At 51.7% G+C, this 10274-nt stretch overlaps 3 protein-coding genes across 3 annotated transcripts in view; 1 reads left to right on the plus strand and 2 right to left on the minus strand.

The window, feature by feature from the left end:
* Window positions 1-3168, plus strand: part of LOC311356064 (uncharacterized protein) — an 11525-nt gene extending 8357 nt beyond the window's left edge. Inside the window, exons 14-19 of the mRNA XM_084475847.1 lie at window positions 221-376; window positions 846-966; window positions 1239-1417; window positions 1815-1896; window positions 2017-2141; window positions 3075-3168. Coding sequence (XP_084331973.1) covers window positions 221-376; window positions 846-966; window positions 1239-1417; window positions 1815-1896; window positions 2017-2141; window positions 3075-3076 — 665 coding nt within the window. The 3' untranslated portion in view covers window positions 3077-3168. The remainder of the gene's footprint in view (window positions 1-220; window positions 377-845; window positions 967-1238; window positions 1418-1814; window positions 1897-2016; window positions 2142-3074) is intronic.
* LOC311356813 (FAS-associated death domain protein-like) lies at window positions 2999-4680 on the minus strand. Its single transcript, XM_084476675.1, has 2 exons — window positions 4372-4680; window positions 2999-4039 (listed from the first exon to the last, which is right to left on the minus strand). The coding sequence occupies exons 1-2, from the start codon at window positions 4661-4663 to the stop codon at window positions 3756-3758; spliced, it is 576 nt and encodes a 191-aa protein (XP_084332801.1). The 5' UTR covers window positions 4664-4680; the 3' UTR covers window positions 2999-3755.
* Window positions 4681-6122: 1442 nt separating this feature from the next.
* Window positions 6123-9126, minus strand: tex9 (testis expressed 9; the record flags this gene model as incomplete). Its single annotated transcript, XM_084476666.1, has 11 exons — window positions 6123-6406; window positions 6478-6612; window positions 6697-6831; window positions 6948-7121; window positions 7548-7630; window positions 8090-8229; window positions 8310-8389; window positions 8477-8522; window positions 8633-8703; window positions 8854-8917; window positions 9023-9126. The coding sequence occupies 11 exons, from the start codon at window positions 9124-9126 to the stop codon at window positions 6329-6331; spliced, it is 1110 nt and encodes a 369-aa protein (XP_084332792.1). The 3' UTR covers window positions 6123-6328.
* Between the last annotated feature and the right edge of the window lie 1148 nt (window positions 9127-10274).

The raw sequence follows: 10274 nt of genomic DNA on the forward strand, positions 1-10274 counted from the left end.
GGCGTGCAGCATTGTCCTTCTTAAACTAATCTTTCAAAATCTACTACTACGTAAAAAAGACTTCAAATATGTTGTCAAAAGCACCGGTGCTCCATGAGTGGCGTAGCCCCCCCAGTACCCCAGTAGCCCAGTACCCCAGTACCCCAGTAGCCCAGTAGCCCAGTACCCCAGTACCCTAGTACCCTGAGGTTCCTAACCCCGGCCCCCTGCGGACCCCCAGTGGCCCGCCCTGAGGAGCCGGTGCTGGTGGAGGGGGACATCGCCGTGGAGTCTGTGGCTGGAAGGAACGCCGACCCCTGCACCTCCCGGGACTGCAAGTGGAGGAAGTTTACCGACGGGAACGTCTACGTCCCCTACACCATCTCCAACCAGTTCTGTGAGTCGCTGCCTACGTCCCCTACACCATCTCCAACCAGTTCTGTGAGTCGCTGCCTACGTCCCCTACACCATCTCCAACCAGTTCTGTGAGTCGCTGCCTACGTCCCCTACACCATCTCCAACCAGTTCTGTGAGTCGCTGCCGCGCTGGGGGCCTGGTGGATCCTCTCAGATCCTTCCAGATCCTTCCAGATCCTTTGCCTTCATCCTTCCTTGGACCAGGAGCCATGCTGCTCTCATGTTGACTTCACTCCTGCTCGTTTTAAAATAGCAATGATAGATTGTGTTTGTTTGTATCATACTGAATTGTCTGAGGCAGAGTGACGAGAATTCAAACATTAATTTAGAAATCGTGTACATGCTCAGAAACGGTCTGAGCCCAGTTGAGCGTTCATCTGGTTCTGGTCGGAGCCGCTCTGCAGTCCTCCCCCTCCTGGCTGACCAGGTTGTGCTCCTCTCTGTCGGCAGCGCCGCGGGAGACGTCCATCATCCGACGCGGCCTGGAGTCCTTCTCCTCCGTGTCCTGCATCCGCTTCAGGCCCACCTTCACCAACGACGTGGAGTGGCTGAGCATCGAGTCTCTGAACGGGTGAGGAGCACATCGCTCAGTCTCTGAACGGGTGAGGAGCACATCGCTCAGTCTCTGAACGGGTGAGGAGCACGTCGCTCAGTCCTCTGAGAGACGAGCAGAGACATGATGTCATCCTACAGAGGAGAACCTAACAACTAGTTCACTATTTGAGAGCGGACGCTTTAAAGAAACATTTGTTAGCAGGATTGAAAATGAGGACGTCCAGAGGTCACCACCTCGTGACCTCTGACCCGGTGACCTCTGACCCGTGACCTCGTGTGTCCCGTTAGCTGCTACTCCTGGGTGGGTCGTACGGGGGGCAAGCAGGTGGTGTCCCTGTCCCGGTCGGGCTGCGTGTACCACCACACGGTGCAGCACGAGCTGCTGCACGCCCTGGGCTTCAACCACGAGCAGACGCGCACCGACCGCGACCAGCACATCAGGGTGGTCTGGGAGAACATCATGGAGGGTGAGGACCTCCTCCTAGTGTCACGCTCTCCTCCTCCTCCTCCTCCTCCTCCTCCCAGAATCACTCTCTCCTCCTCCTCCTCCTCCTCCTCCTCCTCCCAGAGTCACGCTCTCCTCCTCCTCCTCCTCCTCCTCCCAGAGTCACGCTTTCCTCCTCCTCCTCCTCCTCTTCCTCCTCCTCCTAGAGTCACGCTCTCCTCCTCCTCCTCCTCCTCCTCCTCCTCCTCCCAGAGTCTCCTCCTCCTCCCAGAGTCACGCTCTCCTCCTCCTCCTCCTCCCAGAGTCACGCTCTCCTCCTCCTCTTCCTCCTCCTCCTCCTCCTCCCAGCGGGTCCATGGTTCTGGTGGGACGTTTTCTGTTGTTTGCTTCGGGTTGTGAATCTGCGCTCTCCTCTTCAGAGATGAAATACAACTTTGACAAGATCAACACGCTGAACCAGGGCACGCCGTACGACTACGGCTCCGTGATGCAGTACCACAGGTGGGCCCGCCCCCGGCGCCACGCCGCCCTCCGCCTCCACCAATCAGTGACCGTTTATTAACCAGACGGCGATTAACAACCAAAACAAACCCCTCGACTCCTCCTCCTCCCACCCTGCAGGTACGCCTTCTCCAAGAACAACCAGCCCACCATGGAGCCCATCCCTGACCCCAACGTGGCGTTCGGCGAGGCCCAGGAGATGAGCCAGAACGACATCATCAGGCTGAACAGGCTCTACGAGTGCTGTGAGTCCGCCGGTCGCTCACGCTTCAGAGCGGCGCAGGAACCCAACAGGGAGGAGCTCAGGAGGTAGAGCGGGTCGGCTGGTCACCGGAAGGTCGCTGGTTCGATCCCCGGCTCCTCCTCCTAGCGGAGTGTGGAGGTGTCCCTGAGAGAGACGCCTCCCCCTGACTGCTCCTCCTCCTAGAGGAGTGTGGAGGTGTCCCTGAGAGAGACGCCCTCACCCTGACTGCTCCTCCTAGAGGAGTGTGGAGGTGTCCCTGAGAGAGACGCCTCCCCCTGACTGCTCCTCCTAGAGGAGTGTGGAGGTGTCCCTGAGAGAGACGCCTCCCCCTGACTGCTCCTCCTAGAGGAGTGTGGAGGTGTCCCTGAGAGAGACGCCTCCCCCTGACTGCTCCTCCTAGAGGAGTGTGGAGGTGTCCCTGAGAGAGACGCCTCCCCCTGACTGCTCCTCCTAGAGGAGTGTGGAGGTGTCCCTGAGAGAGACGCCCTCACCCTGACTGCTCCTGACCCGCTGGCTGTCGCCCTGCGGGGTCGACTCCGCCGTCGGTGTGTGAATGTGTGTGTAGCAGAGGCCGGTTCGACCGCTCGCGGGTCTCGAACCTACCACCTCTCGAACTACGACACTACCGGCATGGGAGTGGAACGCTCTGACCACTGAGCTAAAAGCACAGGCCTCTAACTCAGCGGCTAGAAGCGTTCTTAAGGCTCGGGGTGTGAGGGTTTACAACGTACTACCGCCAGCTAGCCCAGGCTAGTTGGTGTCCGTTACATGAAGTCGCTTTGGACAAAAGCGTCCGCTAAACGGCCAACATGTAAAATGTAAATGTACGCATGAGCAAAGGAACACTCGACATGGAGATTCAGAGATGCTTTTATTATCAAAGTTTAAAAAACACCATGCGTCCATTCAGAGGTTTCTCTCCGTGTCTCCACAGGAAGAAGACGGTGAAGACGCGGACGTGAGCTTCAGCTGAGAGCAGATCCACGCAACGTTGAGACCATCAAGTTGTAGAACAATAAAGATCTGTGTCTCAGACCTGTTGATTTATTTCACAGTAGAGGTCACAGGGCGCGACACCAGCGGGAAACGGATCAGGACGTTTTTTAATTGAGGGAATATTACAAATATTACAGATATCACAGGTATTTAAATGTAGGCTAATGCAACTAACAAAACTAAAGTGATTCCTAGTACTATTATATCGACTGGTACTGGTATTTCAACAGATTTTACTTATACAAAATGCCTTGCCAGGTTTTGGTTAGATTTTAAATTCATGTATAGACAACTTGTTTTTGTATCTATGCAGATTTCAGACATTCACAAATAAATATGACCGTGATTTAAGCCATTCATAACAATCCCACCATAAGGCTTTCTTCTATTCATAACTGATGCTTAAAAAACAACTTCAAGTGTGATAAAGTGATAAAGGAGATGTTTGAATCACAGATTCATCATAATGGATCGTATAAATCAGACGTTCAACGCATCATTTACCGGCTGGCCTCTTCCTAACCAGTCAGTGACTCCATCGTCTCCACCACCACATCTCCAAAACAAAACCGCCACCGTTTGCCATCACTGCAGGAACAACCTTTCAGACGCTGCTCCGTCAGTGCTCACTAGCCTCTCGCAGCCTCTCCTCCACCTTCTCCGCCGTGAGGTTCTGGTCACATCCTCTGAGCGCCACCAGGAGGTCCTTCACCCTCGCCTCCCCCCGCTGGGCGTTCCTCCACTCCCGCACCACCTCCCTCGCCACCTCCTGCAGGTCCATCTGCTGGCTCCGGTGTGCGATGTTCTGGATCTTCACCTCCGATAGGCCCAGCTTGCGGGCCAGTCTGCGCCAGTTCCTCCCCAGATAGTCAGCGATCACCTCCGCCGCCAAAGTAATGTTCACTGCAGGGAGGAGAAGTAAGGCGTTGAGATGAACGGACCAACAGCACCACCTGGTGGTGAGCCTCGCTGAATAATATTTAAAATTCAACAATCAGAATGTATAAAATAGGATAACGACCCCATATATACGAGAATCAATGAAGACAGTTAACCACGACGTGAATCTGTTAAAAACAAAAGTGAAGTAACAGGAGGCTTTGATTCTGTTCTGTGTAGGACAACACGAAAAGACCGACAGACAGACAGACAGACAGACAGACAGACACAGACAGACAGACACAGACAGACACAGACAGACACAGACAGACAGACACAGACAGACAGACACCAACCTCCTTCTGCGTCACTTGGGTCATCCGGACCCCCAGTAGAACCACAGCTCCCAGTAGTGAGTAACTTATCGGACAGGTCGGGTCGACCGACTTTAGTCAGGAGCTCACTGAGGAACACCGTGTCGTCGGGTTGGATTAACTTCCGTTCAGTCAGGACTTCAAATAGTTCGTACCCTTTGGTGATCTTCTCCAGACGACCCTTCCCGATGAACGACGAGCAGAGGTACAGCAGCTGCTTCAGCTGAGGCTCGGTGAGCTGGTTGGACACCAGTAAGAGTTTGTCCACCGACATGTCGACTCGACAGCAGGAAGTTGTTCATCTGAACTTTCGGTTTATTTCCAAACCTGTAGGTGTCGCTGTTCACTCCTTATTTTCTTTGGTTAAATTAAACGAATAAAAAACAAGCTTGTTTTTAGCTTTCTTTCTATATCCGTCTTATTGGTCCGATCACCATACGGGATACAGTTATTTTAATATGTGAGCTGCATGAACCTGTTAATTTAACCCACCTCAACACTCCAGTGCCGCTGTCACACCGTGTGACCCCCGTGGAGCGGCCCCCAGGGGGCGCTGGTGCACGTTCTCTGCCACATGCACTCGCTTAACCCCCCCAAACGTAGTGCATAAATACAATTGTGCACTGAAGTCACTAATGTTAGATTTCAGCTTATTTCTAAACTGTTTCTAATTGTTGAAGTCTAAATCAAGGAAGCTTGACAGGTTGGATCAGAGGGTCGAATGGATGGTTTATTCCATAATGTAATACAGCACAGGTACAGACTTCGGTTGAATAATCTACAGTGTAGGTGGTGAGGAGCAGTCTCCTGACGTGCTCCTTGGCGGTCCATCCCTCTTCTCGCCGAACCGAAGGTTTGGGGCGACTATTATAATAAGAAAATGTAAATAACAACAGAACAGAAGCAGTCTCTCCCTTGATAAGGTATGGTCGTGCCCGGTCGTGCCCCAGACGACCGGGTTGGTTCGTCCTTGTTGGGACGTAACAAATGGAGGAATGTTGTAAATAACACCTGGTGTCAGTAGGAGAGGCACTGGCCTGTTCATAGACTAAGAACTGTGAAAACAGACACTAAAATACACCAATATTCTACACTACAGTCCCCCTTATGCTGCAAATCCACTCAAGTCACTGCAATCACACACACTTCACACCTAAACACGCCTTAGTTCTCAGTGTATTTCATAAACTACTTACTTTAAAGTAATTCAAAAATGGCAGGCTTTATAAGAAAAGCAGAACCACAGTTTGAGCAATCAAGGAGGGGCTCGTAACAAAGTAAGATCCCTCCCCCCCTCCCCTTGTTATTACATTTGCTTTATAAATACATTTGATTTGATAAGCATTTTACAGACACATACTATGGATGGTTAAGTACGGTTCACCAGCTCGGTGTCTTTCCCCATAATAAGAAACTATCACTGTTTAATTACGTGGATTTACCTTTGAGCATTTCCTATTTTAGGCTGCTGTGTTAAATGCCGTTTAGAATTGACCAAAAGCACTTCTATATTCACGTTTGTATTAAGAAAGAAAACCCCATCGTGTGAAACAGCGCCCCCTGGTGTCCCACTTCAGGGGGGCAACAGAACACGGTGTAACAGCGCCCCCCAGAGGCGAAGGTCCAGGCTTCCCGTTCCAGCTCCTCCTCAGGATGGTAGCCTAAATATCGCGAGCTCATACACCTTCACGATAGATAAAACAATATAATAAAAAAAGATTTTGCTTGTCTTACTACGTCATTCAAATTTACTATTCAAGAGACAATAACATGGAGGTGGAACATCTGTTAATGATTAATAAAAACACAAATTGGACAACAACAGAAAAAGTTACATTGGGACAAAGACCCATACAACTTTAAAATGGAACAGGCTCGTCCCTTTTCAACACGTCGGCCTCATCCATGACAGCCGAGGGGAGCCGCGTGTCCTGAGTCTCTACGCCTTCCCCCAGTCCAGCGCCTTCATGAACTCCTCTTCAGTGAAGGACAGCATCTTGGCAGCTTCAAAGTGCATCTGTTCCAAAAACAGGTTGACTATGAGCGGGCCGGGACCTGACCAAACACTCAGCGGTGAGGCACACGTACCTTCTGTCGCCTCAGGAGGTCGATCAGCTTCAGCTGCTTCTTGAAGGCCAGAAGGAGCTCTTCTCTCTGCTTCTTCAGCACCTTGTTCTCAGCCAGAAGGTTCTCCTTGCTCACGTGCACCTCCTTGGTTCTGTCCTGGTTTGAGGAGAACCAACGCAGTCGGGATGAGGGGAAGAGCCACGAGCACAGAGTCCACGCCGGAGGTCCTCCTCCACTCACCTTGCTCAGCTGCTTGACGTTGCTCAGCTGGGCCTTCAGCCTCTCCACCTCCTCCAGCGCCCGGTTCAGCCGGACCTCCACCGAGCTGTGGTTTACGGCCGCTTGCTTCTGGGCCCTCTTGGACCCCTCCACCTCCTGCCGACAGAGCGGGGGCGTTAGGGGAGAGCGCGGCGGCTGGCCTGTGAGGGCGCCGTCGCTCTGGTTGGACGGTCGACATGAAGAGCGTTCTTTGGAGCGTCCGTCGGACAAACCTTGTGCAGCGCGGCGACCTGCGCCTGTAGCGCGTCACACCGCCGGCCCGACGCCTCCGCCAGGCAGCGCTGCTTCTCCGTCAGCGTCTGCTGGATGTTGCCGGTCTTCTGCAGGCGGGCGAGCTCCTGCTCCAGCTCTTTGATTCTGCTGCACAGCTGACCGTTCTCATCCTCCTACCAACACAAGGCGACACGTTCCTTTATTACTACTCATCTGAATAAAAGAAATATGACTCAAAGGGTCGTCTGAAATGCTCCAATCAACACTTGAAGACATGAGGATGGTTCACTAACGACCTTCAGACATGAGGATGGTTCACTAACGACCTTCAGACATGAGGATGGTTCACTAACGACCTTCAGACATGAGGATATGGTTCACTAACGACCTTCAGACATGAGGATGGTTCACTAACGACCTTCAGACCTGGAGAGAGGGTTCTTGTAATCTTCAGTGCTTGGCTCTTAGTTCTATGAACATCCTGACCGTACCGACTGATATATTGTTGTTTCTCCTTCTTCGGACAAATTTAATTATTGTAAGTAACCAACCCGTTGGATAAGAGCATCTGCTAAACTCCCTGAATGTAAATGTGGTACCTTTCTGCTGTAATCATATGAACTCCGATCCAATTCTTCTTGCATAATTCGTAGTTTGGCCTTCAAGACGCGGATCTGAGCTTCTGGAAACACAACAGCAGAGCAGTGGGGGTCAGTGTTGTGTCAGTGTTGGGGGGTCAGTGTGTCAGTGTTGGGGGGTCAGTGTGTCAGTGTTGGGGGGTCAGTGTTGGGGGGTCAGTGTGTCAGTGTTGGGGGGTCAGTGTGTCAGTGTTGGGGTGTCAGTGTTGGGGGGTCAGTGTTGGGGGGTCAGTGTGTCAGTGTTGGGGGGTCAGTGTTGGGGGGTCAGTGTGTCAGTGTTGGGGTGTCAGTGTTGGGGGGTCAGTGTGTCAGTGTTGGGGGGTCAGTGTTGGGGGGTCAGTGTGTCAGTGTTGGGGGGTCAGTGTGTCAGTGTTGGGGGGTCAGTGTTGGGGGGTCAGTGTTGGGGGGTCAGTGTGTCAGTGTTGGGGTGTCAGTGTGTCAGTGTTGGGGGGTCAGTGTTGGGGGGGTCTTCTTCATGGCCGCCGTGGGTCCAGCGATGCTACCTGATCCTACGCTGCCCTCAGTGGGGGGGGCCTCCTCCAGGACCTCCTCCAGGACGTCCTCCTGACAGAACCCCTCCAGCCGCTCCTCCAGGTGCAGGAGGGTGGTCTCCAGGCCCAGGTCTCCAGCAGACCTGGGTCTCCTGCAGGGAACCACATGGAAGGTAGGAACAGTCTCTCCCTGCGGTCTCAGATGAGTTTGGAGGAGAGCAGGCAGACTCACGCTGTCCTGAGCTCCTCGCCGTCTCCCCGCTCCTCTGCGGCGGTTTGGGAGGGAGGCGGGACCTTCTTCTTACGCACTGCCTGAGCAAAACCAGAAAGAGGCGACTACAAACGATCACTGGACATTAGGTTTTAAATACAGCTTGGGCCTCATTACCAGATGTTTACCTTCACCCCAGCCGGCTGCAGAAAAGGCTTTTTCGGCGTTATGATACTGGGGAATCAGATAACAATTATTAGTTTGACAATAATGTGGCTCGTGGTTATTATATGTTTACATGTTCTCTCAATAAACAACAACGTTCCAGACGGTTTAATACTCACCTCGAGGCATCCTCGAAATCCAAATCCAGATTATTGGGAATCGGTTTAGACAAAATATAATTTTGGTCTCTCTGCAATTCAATAGACACACGACTCGTCAGCAATACCACATACATGTGTATCTACTTGTTATTTATTTACTCAACTTTATGTATTTACTTTCATAAAATGAAATATTTCCATACTTTATTCAATCAACACAACATCGGTGCATAACTTACCATCACCTCCTCCGCCTGTCTGACGACAGCTGCTGTTTTGGCTTCCAGCTCTGCATTCATTCGTCTGATTAATAGTTACGGGGGGGAAAGAAAGACGTTTTTCTTTTAATAAAGGACGTTTCGGTCAACTCAGCCGTTCGGTCCATGTGAGAGCAGCGGGTGATCTTACAGATACTGCTGCTCCTTCTCCATCAGGCTGAGGGCGGGCGGGCGCAGCGCCCCGCGGGGGGCCGCCCGCCCGCTGGTCTGCACCTCGGAGCCCCTGGAGCCCATACCCGGGGTGTGACCCTCAGCCTTCAGGGTCCCCTCGGAGCCCCTGGAGCCCATACCCGGGGTGTGAACCACAGCCTTCAGGGTCCCCTCGGAGCCCCTGGAGCCCATACCCGGGGTGTGAACCACAGCCTTCACGGTCACCAAACTACTGGTTTGTTTAAAGCAACAACACCGCGTTACAAGAGCGGACTGACGGAGGGCTGCTTGAGGAGAACACGCCGCTGTTGAGTGAATGACTCCAGGTTGACTTCGACGTTACCTTGAGACGCGTGGAGGAGTTGTTGATGTCCGTCTGTTTCCTCTTTATCGTTACCTAGCAACCTGAGCCCCGCCCCCCTCACCAGAACAGAAAACACGCAGCTTCCGCATCGGTCTCGAGCATACGTCAACGTCGCCGCCATGTTGGAGAGGTAAAGCGTTTAAGCAAACACGACTAAAAGTCGGAGATCTGCTTTAACTTGGAAATAAAAGCAATTCAACGTTTGGATTTCTCAAGCGATTTCAATTAGTCGTTTTTATTAGTTACAAAAATAAATGAAGTAGTTTTTATTTAGTAAGAAAAATAAAAGTGTAGTAAAATATATTTAAATTAAAAACATATGACATGATTTATGAATACAAATATAAAAACGAATCGATGAATTCGGTTAAGAAATGTAGACGATAAAGGGTTTTTTATCCCGAAAAACAGCAGCTCCCCAGTTAACTTGTATTCGTTTACAGGCCAGCCTTCGCCTCTCCAATATGGCGGCTATGATGACGCATCACAGCGGCGGGTCGAAGCGGCCCGTCTGTGGAGCTGAGGGAGCGGCCGGCGCCCCCTGGCGGTCCGAGTGACGCCTGCACGCTCTTAAATACACACAGACGCGGTGTAGCTACAGCGCGCTGAGGGACAACTGAACCAAAAAGAAAAAGGTTGTGGGTACACACCGGTGTGTAACATTAAACGCCATATGCTCCAATATTGCTTTGAAATATTTAAATGTAAAATATCTACTAATAAAAACTATAACACAGTCTGGGGGGCTGTTTTTCAACACATATTTCCATTGCGATATACTCGTCTTTATGGAAAGAAGTATGCTTCCATTGTGCAGCCGTAGCTCAGCTGTTGATATTCTCTATCATCAGCGTGTGCCACACTAAGA

Source organism: Micromesistius poutassou (genome assembly GCF_964030765.1).
Source record: "Micromesistius poutassou genome assembly, chromosome: 12".
In the NCBI taxonomy this organism is placed as follows: Eukaryota; Metazoa; Chordata; class Actinopteri; order Gadiformes; family Gadidae; genus Micromesistius; species Micromesistius poutassou.

Coding starts and splice junctions, on each gene's coding strand:
- LOC311356813 (XM_084476675.1), bottom strand. CDS start 4,663: ATGTCGGTGGACAAACTCTTACTGGTGTCCAACCAGCTCACCGAGCCT. Junction 4,040..4,371: donor CCCAAGTGACGCAGAAGGAG/GTTGGTGTCTGT, acceptor TCCTCCCTGCAG/TGAACATTACTTTGGCGGCG.